Raw genomic sequence first — 21117 nt, 5'->3', positions numbered from 1 at the left:
GTCACGATTGTCAATTCAACAAGAGCAGTATGGACTGGAAAAAGATAGCTGTTCTCCACTGTTTTCACATTTGTAGTGTTGCTGGGCAACAGAGTAAAGAGGCGTTGTGCCTCATCTCTCCCTGAAATAGCTCCATGCTCCCCAAATCTGTTCACAGAGTAGCGCCTGTCTGCTTGGTAACTTGCCACAACCCAGTCTGTCCCATTTGAAATAATCACTACCCAATTCAAACCTAGTGAGTGAGTGAGTGAGTGAGTGAGTGAGTGAGTGAGTGAGTTCTTCATAACGTGGTAGAGGAAACCAGGTCTTTACATGGAGGTGAGTGAGTGAGTGAGTGAGTGAGTGAGTTCTTCATAACGTGGTAGAGGAAACCAGGTCTTTACATGGAGGTGAGTGAGTGAGTGAGTGAGTGAGTGAGTTCTTCATAACGTGGTAGAGGAAACCAGGTCTTTACATGGAGGTGAGTGAGTGAGTGAGTTCTTCATAACGTGGTAGAGGAAACCAGGTCTTTAGTGAGTGAGTGAGTGAGTGAGTGAGTGAGTGAGTGAGTGAGTGAGTTCTTCATAACGTGGTAGAGGAAACCAGGTCTTTACATGGAGGTGAGTGAGTGAGTGAGTGAGTGAGTTCTTCATAACGTGGTAGAGGAAACCAGGTCTTTACATGGAGGTGAGTGAGTGAGTGAGTGAGTGAGTGAGTTCTTCATAACGTGGTAGAGGAAACCAGGTCTTTAGTGAGTGAGTGAGTGAGTGAGTGAGTGAGTGAGTGAGTGAGTGAGTGAGTTCTTCATAACGTGGTAGAGGAAACCAGGTCTTTACATGGAGGTGAGTGAGTGAGTGAGTGAGTGAGTTCTTCATAACGTGGTAGAGGAAACCAGGTCTTTACATGGAGGTGAGTGAGTGAGTGAGTGAGTGAGTGAGTGAGTGAGTTCTTCATAACGTGGTAGAGGAAACCAGGTCTTTAGTGAGTGAGTGAGTGAGTGAGTGATTGAGTGAGTGAGTGAGTTCATAACGTGGTAGAGGAAACCAGGTCTTTACATGGAGGTGAGTGAGTGAGTGAGTGAGTGAGTGAGTGAGTGAGTATGGTTTTATGGCACTTTTAGCAATATCCCAGCAAAATCACAGCAGGGGACACCAGAAATGGTCTTCACACATTGTACCCATGTCGGGAACCGAACCCGGGTCTTCGGCGCGACGAGCGAATGCTTTAACCACTAGGCTACCCGACCGCCCTTATATACACATGGAGAATTTTACTCAGGTTCCTGTCATGAACACTTTATCCTGCAACCCTTAGGGCTCTGTTGAACTTCAAAGGACAAACTTTTGACTTAAATCAGGTACCCTGTACAGTCACCTGGAGGAAACAGTGGGCCCACGCTTCCCCAGTGATAAAATGTCTGTCATCTGTGAGGCGGCCAGTGACACCAGTAGCACCAAGTTTCCATCCTGACCTGGTTCACTTGTCTCAGAAGGTAGAAATAATATTATTCTTATTCAAACTATTTTGCTCTGAATTCCACACAGTCTAGGACCACACAGAGAGCCCAAATTGATTTATTTATAAACCATGTTTTCGGAAAACCTAAATACGCAGCCACAGTTTTAACATTTAAAAAAACACTGACAAGACAACTGCCACTTGGGTTGTCTATTGCAGTGATGATAGCAGACTGTCTGTGTTTTGGTGGGTAGAGACTCTGACCCCTGACCCATGACCTCTGACCACATGCACAATGATACATGTGCTACCTTGACCTTGCTGATCTACAACTATGTAAGCTGATGCATTCCTTGCTGTGACAGATTTCATTAAACAAGATGGCAGAAAATTGCTGATGTTCGATTGCTGTGACAGATTGTAAAATACAAGCTAGCAATCCATTATCACTGCACCCTTGGCTGTGACACAAACACTGATGTATTCCACTGATGTAGTCATTACTGTATAAGAGTTCCTTGCATCAAGTACCGCCTTCGTGGTCTAGTGGTAGAGCGTCCACCTGGAGAGCGGAAGGTCCGGGGTTCGGACCCCGGCCGCGTCATACCAAAAGACGTTTAAAGATGGTACTTGTTGTTACCCTGTCTGGCGCTCGGCATTAAGGGGATAAAACAAGGACTGGTCAGCTCGGAGTCAGTATACTGTGTCTGAGTGGGGTATTCATGTTAAACTGCGGCATGGTATCTCAGTGAGCTAGCACTATAAAGTCGGCATCAGTCCGGACTAGTACAAGCAGCCACACACATACACGTCGCTATATAAGTGCAATAATCTTGGACGCGACGTTAAACCCAATTTCACCTCACCTCACCTTGCATCAAGTGGCAATGTATATAAGATTTGCTTATATATTGTTTAAATCCGCACTCAGCAATATTCCAGCTATATGACGGCAGTCTGTACATAATCGAGTCTGAACCAGACAATCCAGTGATTGATACCATGAGCATCGATCCACACAATTGGGATACGATGACATGCATCAACCAAATCAGCAAGCCTGACCACCCGATCCAATTAGTCGCGTCTCACGACAAGCAGTCACCTTTTACTGCAAGCATGGGTTGCTGAAGACCTGTTCTAACCCGGATTTTCACCAATCCATTGATAAATGCACTCACATGAAGTTAATAGCCTAGCTCAGACAAAATGGTCCGAGGTGTCCAAATACGTCCTACGGATTTCACTAAGACATGACAGTAACCATAGCCTTGGTGTGACACTCGACGGTACGAGTCATTCTGAGGACAGTCTGACTCACACCCTTATCAATGGACTTGTTTTACAGGGGGGCAGCATCCCCTGAACCAGGTAAGATGAGATTCACTTTAAAATGCTGACTGGGCACATTTTCATGTATGACTCATAAGTTTGGTTTAAGTTCAAAACATAAATATTGTCAGACATTTCAATATTTACATACTTGCTTAAAGGCAGATTCCTAAAAATAAATGTTTATCTCTTTCAGAGTCAGAGTAAACGAAAATACATAAGTGAGAAAGGGCAATCATGAATATGTTAGGGAATATATTTTTGTAATGTATGCTGACCACACAATTTCATGAAAATGTTCATAATACCTAACTTATGTTCAGTATAGGTGAGGTGAGGTGAGGTGAGGTGAGGTGAGGTGAGGTGAGGTGAGGTGAGGTGAGGTGAAATAGGGTTTAATGTCGCATGCAAGATTGTTGCACTTATATAGCAATGTACATGCACATGTGTGTGGCTTCTTGTACTAGTCCAGCAGTAGAAATTGGCACTAGTCCTATAGTCCTTGCCAAACTGCCCCATAGTTAAGGTATCATAAGGACTAGTAGAAATTTGCCATTTTTAAGGGTTTTGCTATATGTTATCCTTATAAGGACTCGTGGACTAATAATATTAGTTTCTATCGCTGTAGTCTGGACTAATGCCAATTTTATGAGACTGGCGCATCGAGGTACCATACCTCAGTCCTTGTTTTATCCCCTTAATGCCAAACGCCAGGCAGGGTAACAACAAGTACCATCTTTTAACATGTTTATTTCTCTCCATCAGTATAACCATATACATAATTGTATCATTATCATTACAGCCCTTACTGTGATGCTATAGCCCTAAATGAAGCAAGTCTAGATTTTCGACTTTTAAAACACCCATACCACTGGGGCTCCTTTTCAGTTTAAATGGAGTTGATTGTTTCTATCAAATTATATATATTTTTCAGAGACGAAGCATTAGTCTAACAAGCGTCCAACAAACACAGCTTTCAAAATTCTTGTAACCTGAACCAACATGTTTTTTAGGGCTTGCAGGCGTGGCGGTAGAGCGAGTGTCTGTGACACGTGTGACTCACACATGTGGACAGGTATGTTCATTTGTTGTGAAATGTTGTAGATATCAGCTGTCAAGTGAGGCTGTTGACTCATCCGGTGATCAACATGTACCGTATTTAACGTAATAAGCGCCCAGGGCGCTCTCAAAATTAGAAAAAGGGGGCTCTTATTAGAATATTATTTTGGTGAAAAAAGCTGAAAGATAAATTTCTTGGTTTATGCTGACAGCCTGAAATCTTTATGTACGACAGATATATTTTTCCATAATTTAATTGCCCATAATTAAGGGTGCATATAACATACGAGTGCGTATTATACGCGAATAAATAAGTCTTGTGTACATTGATCAAAGGTTGGCTAATTGGAATTGTTCAATAGCAAATATATTAGCAAATATCGCCGTGGGGGCTTATTAGAGCGGGGCGCTTATTACGTCGAATACGGTACCCTTTGAGGAAACACCAACGAGGCACAACAATCTTTTTTCTAATTCAGCAAGACCAATTTAATTAATTGTTTTATGGATTTTTGTTCTCTAAACAACAAGGGCAAAAAATATACATCACTTTCTAAAAACATCAGTGAGCAAGTTTGCCGATGCATGTAAAGCTCCAAATACTGTTTTCAGCAATTGAGTGAGTGAGTGAGTGAGTGAGTATTGTTTTACGCCGCTTATATTCCAGCAATATCACAGCGGGGGGACACCAGAAATTGGCTTCACACATTGTACTCATGTCGGGAATCGAACCCGGGTCTTCGGCGTGACGAGCGAACGCTTTAACCACTAGGCTACCCAACTGCCCCCTTTCAGCAATTGAGTATTTACTTCCATTATATCATTTATATAGAGTATTGATAGTTTTCTTGGGTATTCAATGTATTTTTACTCCCTTGAGCCCAGTGTATCATGTTTACACACATTTATCTCAAAATAGTTCCACCTGAAATGCTGTTTTTGGTGACGTCTAATTTGTCACATAAATTCATAACAGTGATATTCATGTCTTAATAATAACAATCGAGATGTAGCGCCATTTATCATCCAAAACTGGCTCCCACAGGAGATATCGCTTGGATGAGATCAAGCGATATCTACACTGGAGATATCGCTACAATGAAATTTCATCACAATGCTTTGCAGACCATTGTGATGTCATTGGTTACCATGACGTCACAATCAAATAACATCACTAGTGGCTCTGCTACTGAAGCTGTTAGCAGTGCTTTTTACACTTAACAGTATTCCAGTTATATCTCGGTGTGTCAGCTTAATGGGGGAGGAAAGCCCGAAGTGAAGCAGGTCTCAGACGTTTACCACTTTGGTGAAACCCACGAGCACGGGTATGGGGCCGACAAAGCTAGAAACATAATCGGGGCGAACCCACAATCATAGGTTTCTGGTTGACCAAGGGACACAACTCTGCACAGCGAATTTCAGCGCCTCAGATGACTGGGCCACCCGTGCCCCCATGTGCGTTCTTTTGGAAGGAAAACACTTTCCTTTCACTTCAGGTGCGAGGAGAACAGTCAAAATGTCAATAAAAATGTAAATCTTCAAATAAAACATAAATATTTCCTGATTTAAATAATTTATATTTTAAATGGATAAAATGTAACAGGTTGATCAGAAAAACAAGCAGTTAAATTGGTCTGGCCTCAGACAATGATTGAACAGGCACTACAATTACACCAAACCAGATTTCCGTCCTTCTTCAGATGAATTTCTGCTGACACACGTGTAAAAACAGCAGCAAGGCATTTTTATTGCACACAAAAACAAAACAGGCTCCTCAATGCTCTACCAAAATAGATTTCTCCTAGAATTGATATTCTAGATAACCTTACCTGATTTTCCTTGTGTACAATTATTTAAGAACTAACTTCAACATTGTTTGCGTTTATGAAGGCATAACTAGTGTGTAATTCTGCGTAGATTCTTGATTTATATATTTAGATTTCTGTTCAGATTATTTAAAAAAAATAGTAAGTGTTACTGGCTTTATAAAATCTATATCATCACAAAGATTGTTTGCAAAGTGCTCTTTTCAGCTTCAGGCTCCAGAAAACACATTTAACTGTGCCTTCATAAATATCAATGTGCCATTTGTCCTTTCATAGAAGCAATTTCGAACTCTGGAGTATACATATTTTCCAGGCTTTGCAACTGAAAATTTCAAATGTAACATGAGATCTTCAATCAATGTCCAGGATATTTAAAAAATTATCCCCCGAAAGTGAAATCATTGCATTTCGTTTGGTTTCAATCAAAATGAAGTCTTAGTTTGGAAAACTGGTATAGAAAGAAAGGATGAAAACTAAAAAGATTCAAATTCTAGTTGACATTTTGCCAGGATCATTAAAACGTTAAATAAAAGAAATCGAAGAGAAATAAATACATTCTTCTACTTCCCTATATCTTCATCTTTAAATGCCATGGCTGGGAAACATTTCCCTCACAACACAAAGTTTATAACAGAATCTAACTCAAAGTTTAACATAAAAAATCACAAGGACAAACACTTATCAGCTCACACACGCATTGAGAAAAATGGAAATATATCAACAAATAAAATGTCTCCTGCCTTAATTTGTTAAAATTTTTAATGAAAATGTAACAATTAAAATACTATGGCCAAAAGCAACATTTTGAGTCCACTTCATCATGAGCAGCACATCTTGAATCTTTGAACACACAGGCCTAACTGAGAGAGAGAGAGAGAGAGAGAGAGAGAGAGAGAGAGAGGAGAGAGAGAGAGAGAGAGAGAGAGAGAGAGAGAGAGAGAGAGAGAGAGAGAGAGAGAGAGAGAGAGAGAGAGAGAGAGAGAGAGAGGAGAGAGAGAGAGAGCCCGAAGTGATGCAGGTCTCAGACCGTTTACCACTTCGGTGAAACCAACGAGCACGGGTATGGTGATGACAAACCTTGAAACATAATCGGGGCGAACTGGGATTCGAACCCACAATCATAGGTTTCTGGCATGCCCAAGGGACGCAACTCGCGAAGCCCTAGACGACTCGGTCACCTGGTATATCAGATGATTTAACATAACGATTTTTATCAAGTGTTTCACATCTGCACTTGCCAAATACCCAGAGTCTGCATCCAGAGAGTGCATCCATGTGCATGCATTTGATGCATGAGTAAACATTGTTGCACCAGCATCTTGTTTTGTTCCATTTCAACATAAATTCATACACTGGTGTTTCAAATTGCTTCTGAATTCAAATTTAGAATTATACAATATATCATGATACATATTGCAATAAAGCCTTGTGCATCGTAAAATATTGGGATACACTTTTAACCGCCAATACCCAACCCTAATTTTGCAAGTTGATATCCGACCACAGCACGAGTGGCTTTCGAGATGGATCCTATGATAGAAGCGTATGTTTCTCCTTCACACCAAAATAATAAATGATAAATAACTCCAGATAATTAATCCACACAATGTGCACCAGAAAACCAAACCGGTGCTTTATAAGATAGATTTTTAATGAACTTCAAACATGATCGACAGCTGTGGTCCATCATGTGTTTATTCCTTGTTCTGAGTGGCATCCATTTACAAAGGTTCCGCAGTACTAAGCTTTTAATCTTTTGAACTTCAACAACTTCATTTCCAAAATCAGCAGCGATAGATGCTCTGGCACTCATTGTAAATCTCTCAGCCTATTTGTTCAGTTCTTGATAAAGGAAATACCAACTAACCCTGAAGAACAGGAACGTTCTCCAGAACATACAGTAATCAAGGAACTCAGGACCCTGTCTGTATATATAGTTATACACCTGGGAAAAAACAAGCACTGTTTACCAGCGACAGAAACTAACAGTCTTAGTCCACTAGTTGGTTGGTTGGTGTTTAACGCCGCACTCAGCAATATTCCAGCTATATGACGGCGGTCTGTGAATAATCGAGTCTGGACCAGACAGTCCACTGATTAATGTCATGAGCATCGATCCACGCAATTTGGATCGATGACATACATCAACCAAATCAGCGAGCCAAACCGCCCAATCCTGTTAGTCGCCTTTTACGGCAAGCATGGGTTGCTGAAGACCTATTCTACCCTGGAATCTTCACGGGTCCTTAGTCCACTAGTCCTTATAATGACAATATATAGCAAAACCCTTGGAAAGGGCAAATATTTACTAGTCCTTGACATCTGAACTACTGGACAGTTTGGCAAGGACCATCGGTTCTACTACACCAAATCAGAACCATTTGGGACAGTGCGGTTTTCGTAGGGAGCCTTCAGTGCAGATCAAGAGATACCTGCAGGCTGTGATTGGAGGATATTCTGTAAGATTGTTTTGTCTTTTAAATGTGCATCCATGCAGTTATTAAAACTGACCATGTTTTTCTATATCTAGTACTGTCTTTTTCAACATGATGACTTATGCTGAATGTGACCACAGCTATTTTCAAGTAGGTGACATTTAGCATGTTTAGTGCGAAACTGGGGGTGGTGTGTTTAGCTTCCTGTACTCGGAAAAGGAGCTGGCTAGGCACGTCATTTTTTTGGTTTTTATTAAGGCCAAACTGTGCACACACGTACAGGTAATAGCTGTTGAATGCTTAGTTACTTTTACAAAAATATAACATTACTATAGAAGTCTATGGGAAAACATTTGGTTGTGTGTAACCTGTAGGACTTGTGACAATTTCTAACGCTGTTTACTCTATATCTATTTTTTAAGTCCTGTATCATTTTCTGATGAAACACATTTGTTTTTGTTTATAAGGTGACATACCATATTCCTGGTGGCAGCTTGGCATGTTGTTTTTTGCTTTCACTCTCTGCATTTAAAAAAAAAGATTAAAACATGGACTTGACAGCTGAAGTTAATTCTGAAACCAGATGAAGCTAGCAGAGCACAGATGATTAACGAAATGAGTAGAAAAAGGTCAGGAGGAACAACTAGGTTGTTTTTTAATCGGCAACTCCAAATATATGTATCCTGGATATTTTGGGAGAAAGGAATATGTGTAGCCAGGTCACTGGGACCTTTCTGTATCCAAGGCGTTCTGAGTTTAGGTACTTGAATTGTATGCTTGCCAAAACCAACACAATACCAACACAATATAAACACAATCTTACAAGTTGGTTGGTTGGTTTGTGTTTTACGCTGCACTCAGCAATATCCCAACTATATGAAGGCGATCTGTAAATAATCGAGTCTGGACCAGACAATCCAGTGATTAATATCATGAGCATCGATCCACGCAATTGGGATCGATGACATGCATCAACCAAGTCAGCAAGCCTGACCACCCGATTCCGTTAGTCGCCTCTTACAACAAGCAGAGTCGCCATTTACGACAAGCATGGGTTGCTGAAGACCTATTCTACCCCGGATCTTCATGGGGCATGCCACAAAGTAAATTTGTCGTGCTTCGCTGTACATGAACCAGTTATTTCAAGAAAAAAATATATTCCACCCTACTTTTGTTCTGGCTGTAATAGGAAAAACTGATTTCTTTTCTGCAGGGGGCAGTCATCAGACGCTATATTCACAACCTTTAATCAGAAGGGGGTGATAATTACTCTTAATAAAATTAATGTGAATGGGTTCTGAAATAATATTTAGCCAGTAAATTGAACACAGGGACCTACATGCTGTCTTTGCTTTGCCTTTTTTCATGGAGTCTGGCGTTTGTAACACCTTACATCGATCACCATCACCAAGTTATTTTTAACAATGCAGTGCAAAACGCCCAGAGGGACCAGGAATGTATCTATTTTTTTGTCATGTTTTCTGGCTTTTACTTGGTCTACGGTTTTTAACGATGTTAAGCAGTAGAAACAAAAGTGTGGGTGGAAGGAACAGGAATTCCTCATAATTTGTTGTGTTTTGAAACTTTTAAGATAGACTTTAACAGGTTTCAAGCATTTTTATTTATGAGTTTCTTTACTTAATATATTACTTATTTCTGGTCGGCAAGAAAACAAACCCATTGCTTTTCATTTATAATACAATATAATTCACATTCCATTTCTTTGGAGCCGTCAGATTTGTAAGTCAAGTGAGCCCTAAATGATATACATGATATAACACATTCAAATTCTACACCTGTCATTTTAAAAGGTAGAACTTCAACCATCAAAGGAAATGATTTGTTTGTTTGTTTAAAGCCGAACATTTCAGATTGATGACAGCTGTCTGTCTGGACCAGACAGTGATTACCATCATGAGCATTGATTGATCATTGGGTTGCCCAACTCTAACACATTTCACAAAATACATCATATCTAATCCTACCATCATTGCTCCCAAAATTGATCACTGGATTGTCTGGTCCAGACTTGATTATTTACACCATCAAAAAGTGGAATAATGCTGAATGCTGTGTTAAACAGAGACTTAGCGCACTGTAACCCTGAGAATGTATTTGTACCATATTCTAAACCTGGGCACCCATGTCCCAAGATAGCTATTGACGTATCACCACCATGCCGTTGACCTTTCCTGGATCTTCCAGTCAGCTACAAACCTCTCATTAAGAAATGTCAAAGGTACCAGATACACAGTAATACAGAAAACAAGTTGACATTTCGACATTTTGAATAATGATAAATATTTCATTAAAACGAGCTTCTGTTTCCCCTACCTTTAAAATAACAGTAATCTGTCATCACTGGTTTCATTCCGAATGACTTTGATTACTGTATTCGACGTAATAAGCGCCCTGGGCGCTCTCAAAATTATAAATAAGGGGGCTCTTACTAGAATATTATTTTGGTGTAAAAAACTGAGTTGAAAGATAAATATTGTTATTTATGCTGAAATATTTTTGTACGACAGATATATTTTTCAATAATTCAATTACCCATAATTAAGGGTGCATATAACACATGAGTGCGTACTATACGCGAATAAATAAGTCTTGTGTACATTGATCAATAGGAAGGGGTGCTAACTGGGATTGTTCACTAGCCAATATCTTAGCAAATGTCACCATAGACGCTTATTAGAGCGGGGCGCTTATTACATCGAATACGGTATTTCAAAGCAGGTTGCAGATTCTCGGACATTGGTTGATTGTCATCCAGTACAAAGTAGTGATGGGACTATACATCAATGCATCAGTAGATCGCAATTTTTTACTTCTCAACACTTAAATATTGATCACAGTCGCGTTCTGAGTAAAAAATATTGATTCATACCTAAAATATTTGCTATAATAAAGGTTACATCAAATACCAATTAGTAGTGAAAACATAAATATTTTCATCCATTGCGCCATATTTGACACTGCTAACTGTAAGTTGTCAGTGTCCCAGGTATTTGGCCATCCTGTCTTTGGAAAAGATGGTTTACGCACCACAGGTAACATGCAAGTATCGTGGTATGTATCGGACCATGAGCAATGTATCGTGATACATATTAGTTCACACAGCTGGTGTACCATCCCAGCCCTCGTCAAAAGATTCTTTTCAAAATTTATGAGAAGAATAGCTCGTAAAAACATGACAAGACTATGAAATGTCTTATTACCATTTGTTAAACGATGATTTGACAATTTCTAAATTCTGCAAAAAATTGAAGGTGTCAATGTCCTTTTGCAGTTGGCGTGTTTAGATTTGAATGTCATTATTCCTCACATCACTGTTGATTATTGATAATTGATCTTAGTTATTATCAGTTATAGATTACATTGCATGTAGTATCCATCAGCAACAATAAACAGTTCTATTGTTTGGGACTGACAGCCATTGCCCACCCTAAGAATAGAAGAGTTACTTCCCTTCCTGCACAAGTAGGAGAGAGATTTCAAACTGTGGCATCTATGTATTATTGATTATTCTAAATCAAAAAAGTCAATGCAGTATATATAGAATGATGGACATTCAATGACAATTCCGGACATAAATTAGTTCTATTATTCAATTAAGGATATAATGAAGCTTATCAAAGTTTGTGTTAAAATATGTCAGCAAAACAGTTACCACGTTTGCATGTTTCAGTGAAAAGATGTTTTTGAGAAAACTGAGAGGAGCATTGTTTGTTTGGTTCAAGCAAGACAAGTTACAAACTCTGAGGTAGTTGAGTGTGTTGGACTTTACGTCCCTTTTAGCAAGATTCTATCAAAATCACAGCGGGGACACCAGAAATGGGCTTCACACATTGTACCCATGTTCAGATTCGAACCGAAGAACTTCAGTTTGATGAGCAAATGCTTTAACCATTAGACTACCCCACCGCCCCTACACACTCTAAGGACTAGTGAAATAAGGTTTACACTAGTCCTCTAGGACATCACAGAAAAATAAAGAAGAAAACATCTTCAGCAGGTTTATTTGTTTGTTTGTTTGTTTGTTGTTTAGCGCTGAACTCAGCAATATTCCAGCTATATGACGGCGGTCTGTAAATAATCGAGTCTGGACCAGACAATCCAGTGATTGACATCATGAGCATCAATCAACGCAATTGGGATATGATGACATGCATCAACCAAGTCAGCGAGCCTGACCACCCGATCCCGTTAGTCGCCTCTTACGACAAGCATGCTGGCCTTTTAAACAAGCAGGTTGTGAACTTGACAAGAAATCTGTGTCACACTCTTGTCACTGTCATTAACAAGGTCTGAATAGCTGATTCCCCCACTAACCCTGTCAGGTTGCAATCAACATGACTTGACTAGAAATAGGTCCCCGGAGATTACCAGTTACTGCACTTGGCTCAGTAATCTAGCACATCAATAGATGGACATGGCAGGGCTAAAACTGTACCTAACTCGGAATAACAGCCATGACGTGAAGCCACTTTGACCTTAATGCAGACAGTGGTGGAAATGTCTCAAGACGCTGATGATAAGGGAGGGCTGCCACATGAAACTAGATTCAGGAATAAAACATTCAGAAAACAACATGGCTTGTTTGTACTTTGCCTGTCCACTTTGATATATTTTCAAACACAAATATATCAGCAACAAGAAATAAGTGTTCAGTATGAGCCCAGGGTAAGAAATGAACACTAGCCCAGGCCTACCGCCATCATTATTGTTTGTGATTATTATAGTGGCAAGTCTCCAGAGTTATCTCCCTTGCCCGGCCTCTGTAACGTCCGCCATTAAACACAGAAGTTTGACAAGCGTGTTCCTGGTGTGTAGGTATCGCATTGGGTGATCAGCAACGGTACAACTGGCGTAGTACAAATTCCGGTGGGCTTGTACAAATTTCCAAATTTTCCCATTGTTCTAACATTACAAGGGTACTTTATCTTAACCCAGCCTTGTGAAGTTTTTGAGTTCATTTCTAACCTTGTAATAAACACCTCTGGTATAAAATTAGCACCTACATTAACATTTTCACTGTTTGTTCACACCTGTTCAAAGGTGTGTGTGTGTGTGTGTGTGTGTGTGTGTGTGTGTGTGTGTGTGTGTGTGTGTGTGTGTGTGTGTAATATACACAAGAATATACAATTCCTAGCAACAGCCTTCAGGAATTGGCCTAGACCGGTTCAGGGGCCGGTATTTGTTTCGAAGTCTACAGCAAATGAAAGTAAAAATTCCCAACTTAAATTTAAAATTCCTCAGAATTTATGAAACTAATGGCCTTGTCACACTACAACGTTTTAGAGTAACTTGCACCTAGCCTGTAAAAGACTGTAAGTACTCTGTCATACGTCAAGCTTTCATAGAAAAACCATGGTTTTGACGTATCCATAGCGTATACATAATACGCATGTCCGACGTATAAGTAGTGTATCACTGACTTATACATAACTTATGACAGCGTATAAAAGCGTATTGCCAACGTGTGTCTGGCGTCTTCAGTGTATGGCCAGCGTATGGCCAGCTTATGAGTAACGTATGACTAGAGCCCTCAGCGTAGGGGAAAGGTGCCTAAAACGGGCCCCGCAATAGTATAACTAGTAGTGTACACCCATTCATCAAATTATTTCATTCAAGCAGTAGTCTTCATCAACATCAGTAGCAGTAGTCAACATCATCAAGATGCCTCCCAAGAAGAAACCTGCCAGGGGCCCAGCAAGATCTGGTAGTGTCAATTTGAGGATGTCATGCTGATGTTGGAGAATGGCTATTTCTTCTTGGTGCAGCCTCTCAGGATCCTTCACCTCCATCTTCTATGATGTCTCCATCAGAAGTGAGTGAGTTGGGTTCAACGCTGCTTTTAACAGTATTCCATTTATATCACGGCGTGTCAGCTTAATGTGAGAGGTAAGCCCGAAGTGCAGGTCTCAGACGTTTACCACTTCGGTGAAACCCACGAACACGGGTATGGCGCTGATAAATCTAGAAACATAATCGGGCAAACCGGGATTCAAACCCACAATCATAGGTTTCTGGCGTGGCCCGTGGCCCCCTCAAGTAAAGAAAAAGTGAGTGAGTGTGTTTGGTTGAACACGGCTTAGAACAATATTTCAGTTAAACTTCAATATGGCACCGTCAGCTGCTGTGGGAGGAAAGTCTGAAGTGATTAGACATTAACCATTAGGGATGTCACGATACAAGTACGTCACGATACAAGTAAGTCACGATACGATACGTATCTCAATTTTGAGGTCAAGATATGATATGTATCTCAATAGAGCAATACCAACCTTTTATGTGTAAATTTAGAAGCAATTTTTTTAATTACATATCACATTCACAATTATGTGTTCTAATCACTATCAGCAGATTATTTTGTGAAATAATAATACTGAGAAAAGGTTGATTCTGTTAATTCAAACAAGTTTCAGAAACTAAGAAGTTTTTGTATGTGTCAAATTCAGAAAATATGACATTTCGATTTGAACAGGAAAATTAATCAATACGCAAACAAATGGATACCGATTTCAATAAAATTTGTATCGATATAAATTTATACGTATTTTGTATCGAATCATGAGAATTATCTGTTGATGCATCGGTACAATCGGTGAATCGTGACATCCCTATTAACCACTTTGCCAAAACCCACGAAACGGGTAGACAAACCTAGAGACATATTCAGGGCGGAATCTGGACTAACACAAGTTGCATTTAAAGTAACCCCCATTGACAAATTTCAAATTAAAGGTACTTTACTTGCTTACAACAGAGTAATGCTAAATATCCCTAAGTCATGGAAAAAGTAATAAATGGCAGATTTTGTATCACGGCTAATTTATACATAAATAACATTTTGAGAGACTTGTTGATAAGAACAAAGGGCTCCAGAATATTTTATGATAAACTGATAAACTCATAGCTACAACCAACTTTCCTCTGATGTGTGATAAATGGGAAAATGAACTTAAAGCATATTATGGAATAATGTTTTTGCTAACTGTAAAATGTGCACTAATGATGTTAAACCAATAGATTTTCAGTACAGATTCGTAAATAGAGCTGTATATACAAAAAGGAATTATTGAAAATGATGTTATTTGATGATGATATGTGCTCTTTTTGCATTGAATCTGAAAACTTATGTGGCCGAGTTGATATTATTGCTATTTTGTAAATATTTTAGTAAAGTGTTTTAATTGCCTTGTTTCTGTTTTAGCCTGTTTCTGTCTCAAGCTAGATTACTTGAGCAGTATAAAAACAACAACAATTAGACTAGCTCCAGCACTTACATAACTACTAACATGACAATAGCCACTTTCACCTATACAGTCACCAACAACACAAGCGTCTTGCTTTGTTTTCCTTCCCAGCTTCTGTATTATGTAAGTAAAAGGTTTCTTCTGTTTTTAGCTGACTTTGCTAAATTAGTTGGTCACTTACACTTGAAAGAAACCAGTGGTTCTGTGGACTGGATTCAAATCAGCGGATGATATATTTGTTGTGTTCAGGATCTCTATAAGGTTAGTTTGTGTTTGGTTCATATTTATGTATCTTGTAGATATGTCTGTGTATTTAGTTTTATGAACATAACATAACATAACATAACATATAACATAACATAACATAACATAACATAACATAACATAACATAACATAACATAACATATAACATAACATAACATAACATAACATAACATATAACATAACATAACATAACATAACATAACATAACATAACATATAACATAACATAACATAACATAACATAACATAACATAACATAACATAACATAACATAACATAACATATAACATAACATAACATAACATAACATAACATAACATAACATAACATAACATAACATAACATAACCTACCTACCTACCTACCTACCTACCTACCTACCTACCTACCTACCTACCTACCTACCTACCTACCTACCTACCTACCTACCTACCTACCTACCTACCTAAAATATAGATAAAATACAAAAGTCCAAAGATGAGCTGTATAATTTACTCAACCGGTTTCACGCATGTTATTTTCAAGAGTACAGTATTACCGTTACGTTGTTTTGACGTCACAGTGCACTCTAACATAGTATGACGTCATAGTGCAATCTAACTTTGTGACGTCACAATAAGACAGGCGTAAGATGATAGGGCAGGTGTACGACACATACAGAAATAAGTATTGTAGTGGCAGTAAAATGTACAATACATGTAATTGTATAAAATAATTCAATTATTTCAGGCCATTTAATTTTGGTTTGAAAGTATTAATAAAATAACTTTCTTCTATCTTTCTCAATGCATCATTGTCACATTTGTAAAACGGGAATATCACAAAATTTGGTGTTTTATTCCCGGCATACTCATCAATGTGTTGACTGAGTGGGAAACACCGACAAGAGAGATCCCTTATTTGTTGTATTATATATATCAAACTGAAAATAGTTTAAAACATAAACATAATAAACTAGTACTTCATAATAAGTCTACATGTTATCTCAATATCTTCAGATATTCTATACCTTCCCTCTTAATTTGTTAAACACTTTAGTTCAATCTAAACTAAATCTATAATCAAATATAACTATTAATCATCACTTAAATACCATCTGACTACATGTGTGAATGCAGTATGTATGTATGTAGATTATGATTGAATGGATACATATGAAAAGGTCATTTTACATGTTCTTAATTTTATTGGCCATTTCCTTTTTTTCTTATGCAGCCTTATTGTTTCAATTTTTCTAGAATATGGCAATCAATGTTACGATGCCTGTGATCTGCCAACGCTAACAGAGTTGCCAGCTCATTGCCACACAGTTGTAAGTTATGTGTATATTTTGTGTATAATGTGTTTATATTATGTTTATATCATGGCAATTTGTAGAGGCGGTATGTATGTAACCGTCTTAAGTATTTTTAGATGTAATTTGGCTTAAAACCACAAGGGTAAGTGTAACTACTGCTCAGCATGTTTGATACATTAATGTAAAATATCAAGTATAAATAATGTTTATAGTATGCATAGCATATTAAATTGGATGAGTTGTTTATGCACTGGCGTGTTCATACTGTGTGATACGTTTGTTTTATTTCATCTATTAGATATTTTCATTGTATTTTTATACATATTAGCAGAGTTCAGAAAAAACTAGTGTATTTGCAAATAAAGTCAGCTGTCAACTCACACACCAGAAGTCTGTTCTGTGTTTGCTGCCCTAACCGGAGCCTTGCTCGCTACTACACTTATACCATGCATATGTAGATTGTGTTTTCGTATAGGAACTTTGGCAAGAAATGGAAGTGTACCTAAACTTGAAACTTACATATGACATTCATATTACCAGTCTACATAAACTATCTTTTAACCACCGCCTGGAGAGAGGAAGGTCCGGGGTTCGGTCCCCGGCCGTGTCATACCAAAAGACGTTAAAAGATGGTACTTGTTGTTACCCTGTCTGGCGCTCGGCATTAAGGGGCTAAAACAAGGACTGGTCGGCTCGGAGTCAGTATACTGTGTCTGAGTGGGGTATTCATGTTAAACTGCGGCATAGTATCTCAGTGAGCTAGCATTATAAATCGGCATCAGTCCAGACTAGTACAAGCAGCCACACAAACACACACACGTACATGCATGTCACTACATAAGTGCAATAATCTTGGACGTGACGTTAAACCCCATTTAACCTCACCTCACCTCTTAATTCTTCTTGCCAAAAAATACATTCGCAAGTCAAGTATTAATTCCATTACACTTTCCTTTCTTCATAAAAATATTGAAAGATGTATGTAAAATAGAAAATTTATTGCAATAAAAAATAGTAGTGTTAAAGGGCAAGTTCACACGGAAATGAACCTTTTTTTCTTGTACTTTTTCCACATTAAAAGTGTTAACATAGAAGTGTCATAGACAAAAATATAAAAAACATCATATTTAATTAACATATTTTTGCACTAAAACGATTTATATTTTTCACATTTACCAAGTGTTCTATTTCCATAACAAAAACACCATGGCTTATGTCCCTTGCAATATGACGTCATTGGTGCCAATTGATAAACATTATGACGTCATCATGCTTTGTTAGAGCCGCTTCACGTGGTGTAGGTACAGTTTTGTGATTCTAGCATCTCAGATGCCAGCCAGAATTGTGTTATGCTGAGTCACCACTGCGCCGGAGTGTGTCGTAGACAATGTTGTTTTACCGCAAACTGGTCCTTGATATCTTTTGCGTTGAGAATAGACAGGGACCCAGTTGAATTGGCACCAATTACGTCATAATCTAAGGGGGATAACTCAGGCCTATTTCGCTCGTAAAACGAAGGCCTCATAACGGCATATCACTTTCACACTATTGTGAGCTTCCTACTTTCACTGTGAAAAAAAATGAGTGTATATTTTCAAACACAGATACTAACTAATTCTAAAATTGCGTTTTGTTTAGAAAAAGAAAGAAAGTGATTTTTGCGTGTACACTTCCCCTTTAATGAATTTGACAGAAAATGGAAAGAATTATTCGTCTACTTTTTATAATATCTGTCAATCCAATATATGTATATTACCCATATCAAGATCATGTTTTAAGATCGTCACGATATGGCTGAAATATTGCCGATGTGACGTTAAACTTTAACTCACTCACTCACTCATGTTTTAAGATCCTAGAAAGTGCGACACTTATATACCTCATGTATGTATGTTACAGATATATGTCTTCTGAATTGAAATAAAAATATTTTTGAAAAAAAAGGTAACCTCCTTTAAAGATGATTAACAAACTTCACAGGGCCACCAATTGCCAGTGTCCTTGTTAATTGAAATAATCAAAAATGTAACAGATCAAAGCAATTTTCCACAATCAAACACAAATGATTTTGACCCGTCTCTCAAGTTCTCAACCATTCTCGCTAATACAATGTTTATTCCCAATACAGGATATTTACCATCCCTAAACACACTTGCGTGATAACCTCTCTCTATATATAACACTCATGAATAAAAAGAATTGTTGGATACAACTTAACACACTACTATTTCTGAGCAATAAAAGAATTTGTTAACATTGTCCATGTACATGACTGTCATCTCAATATATTAATTTTCATTGAGCATGTTCAGTTTGATTTTTTCCCATGTCCCAATACTTTGGCTACTGGAAACTGTCCTGGAACATTCACACAAGCCACTTTCACCAGCTACATTTTTTCAGTACTGATTCAAAAGCGAACTCACCGTTGTGTCGTCACTCATGCACATGCCTCCGTTGTTCCTTACTTTTATCCACATCATCCTTACAGTGTTCCCTACCACATTTATCTGTCACAAAATCCACCCGACGAATGATTAAATACCATGTCATTAATGCGTACTCATGAGTTTTTTACGTCTGACGCCTGGAGACGTTTTCAGTTTGCACCATATCGGATCATTCCTCGCCACTCAGTATCTTGTGGGAAGAGTGTGCTAAATGGCATCAGGATACTTCGTAAGTGTCCGTAGACTAAAGTCACGAGCCACCATGCCAACCCGTAACCTTCGCAAGTGTACATCACCTATTCGAACCTTATTCGTACAGTTCCATAACATGTCTTTGAGACATGTGACCTATGACAGAGACTGTCCTCACGAGAAGATGTGGCACTGTATACTAAAGGTGCTCCACATAATCAATGTCGACGCTTTAACGCCCACTGAAGATATCAATGTGTTCGCCACATGGCGCTGAAGTTATGTTGCAAATTAAGCTACACGAGGAAAGATATTAAAAACTTAATCAAAATATACCTCAAAACTTTTTGACTTATGCACATTTTCATCAAACTTAATCTGATGATAATTTTACATCGAAACAATTGTATGTTCAGATAATCAGCTGATGTTTGTAAACATCCTGTCTGTAATGTCATGTGACTGAACCATGTTGTGCATCTATTTTTAACTTGACGAGGCTCAAAATCATGGGATGGTAACAAGACAGCGCTTGATAGACTCATCTCGCTCGGCGAGGCATTATCGCTATAAAATTAACAAGGCATGGTCATTTGACCATCCAAGTATTAACAGAAATAAATGTTCCCAAAGGTAAGACTTAATTTTAGTGTATCGGGATTGTTGTAAGACACGTTATGAGAAATACTTTTTAGGGGATCAAAAACCCATAACATGAGGATATATGGGGACTCAGTCGAAATGACCACATGCCCAAACAAACATGACAAAACATCACGTTACCTGGTATCGTGTCTGATCATGCTGATAAACATACATTGTATTGTAAGAATAAATCTGTGTCAACAAGCTTCTATTTACTTTCATTCATCTTAACCTTCTAAACACAAATCCCAAATTGGTCTAGAGCAGATTTAGCTATGAGATAACCCCATAAATCACCTGTTTTTTTACTTACAGTATGAGACAAAAGGCATAATCACTGCCTCCGTGTTTTAGCGTATTTGGCTTTTGTATGTCGTGATGGTGTATGGTAGCACCCCGTATTTGTAAAATATCACACAAAATATCTTACCTTCTCTCACGTTGACCATGCTTTCAAAGTACTTGCATCCAAATTGGAACACATCTTTTGGCTGAGCTCGAAGCACCTCTCGTGCAAGGCCTTCCAAAATATTTTGGAAGCCTTTTGGCACTCTAAGTTTGGTGTTAGAAAACGGAACGGCCATTTCTGATGGTGAGTATCGTATAGTTGTGCTGAAATTTATGATGAATCTGAGATAACACAGTTATAACTATGACCCAGCAGGAAAAAACTTAGTTTGAAAAGTTACCACGCTCTGGGTACACAACCTCGTATCTTGGCAACGAGGTGAAGGACGATATCTTCTTCCGGCGTACGGCAGACCCGAAGCAACTACTTGTTGATATAATTATTAGTCGATAAGTTATGAATATCATGTCTCACAGTCTTCAAATGAACATAATAGCCACCATTACATATATAGTCATGTAAGGAATGACAAGAAAGCAGCCAAATAATTTATCTAGGAGGTTGACAATC

The 21117-nt window shown here is 38.4% G+C and overlaps 1 protein-coding gene across 6 annotated transcripts in view; it reads right to left on the bottom strand.

The window, feature by feature from the left end:
- Nucleotides 1–21117, bottom strand: part of LOC139458289 (DNA ligase 1-like) — a 284089-nt gene that overhangs the window by 262771 nt on the left and 201 nt on the right. For 5 of the 6 annotated variants that reach the window (XM_071239672.1, XM_071239669.1, XM_071239674.1 and 2 more), the window contains exon 1: nucleotides 20629–20919. In XM_071239672.1, the coding sequence (XP_071095773.1) occupies nucleotides 20629–20782 (154 nt within the window). In that variant the 5' untranslated portion in view covers nucleotides 20783–20919. Of the gene's footprint in view, nucleotides 1–20628; nucleotides 20920–21117 lie in introns of those variants that run through there. The other variant, XM_071239668.1, reaches the window with a different exon arrangement.

This window comes from Haliotis cracherodii, unplaced genomic scaffold (assembly GCF_022045235.1).
Source record: "Haliotis cracherodii isolate W230 unplaced genomic scaffold, xgHalCrac1.p SCAF_12, whole genome shotgun sequence".
In the NCBI taxonomy this organism is placed as follows: domain Eukaryota; kingdom Metazoa; phylum Mollusca; class Gastropoda; order Lepetellida; family Haliotidae; genus Haliotis; species Haliotis cracherodii.
Note: the sequence above shows the minus strand (reverse complement) of the source record. Positions and strands in the feature narration are given on the sequence as shown.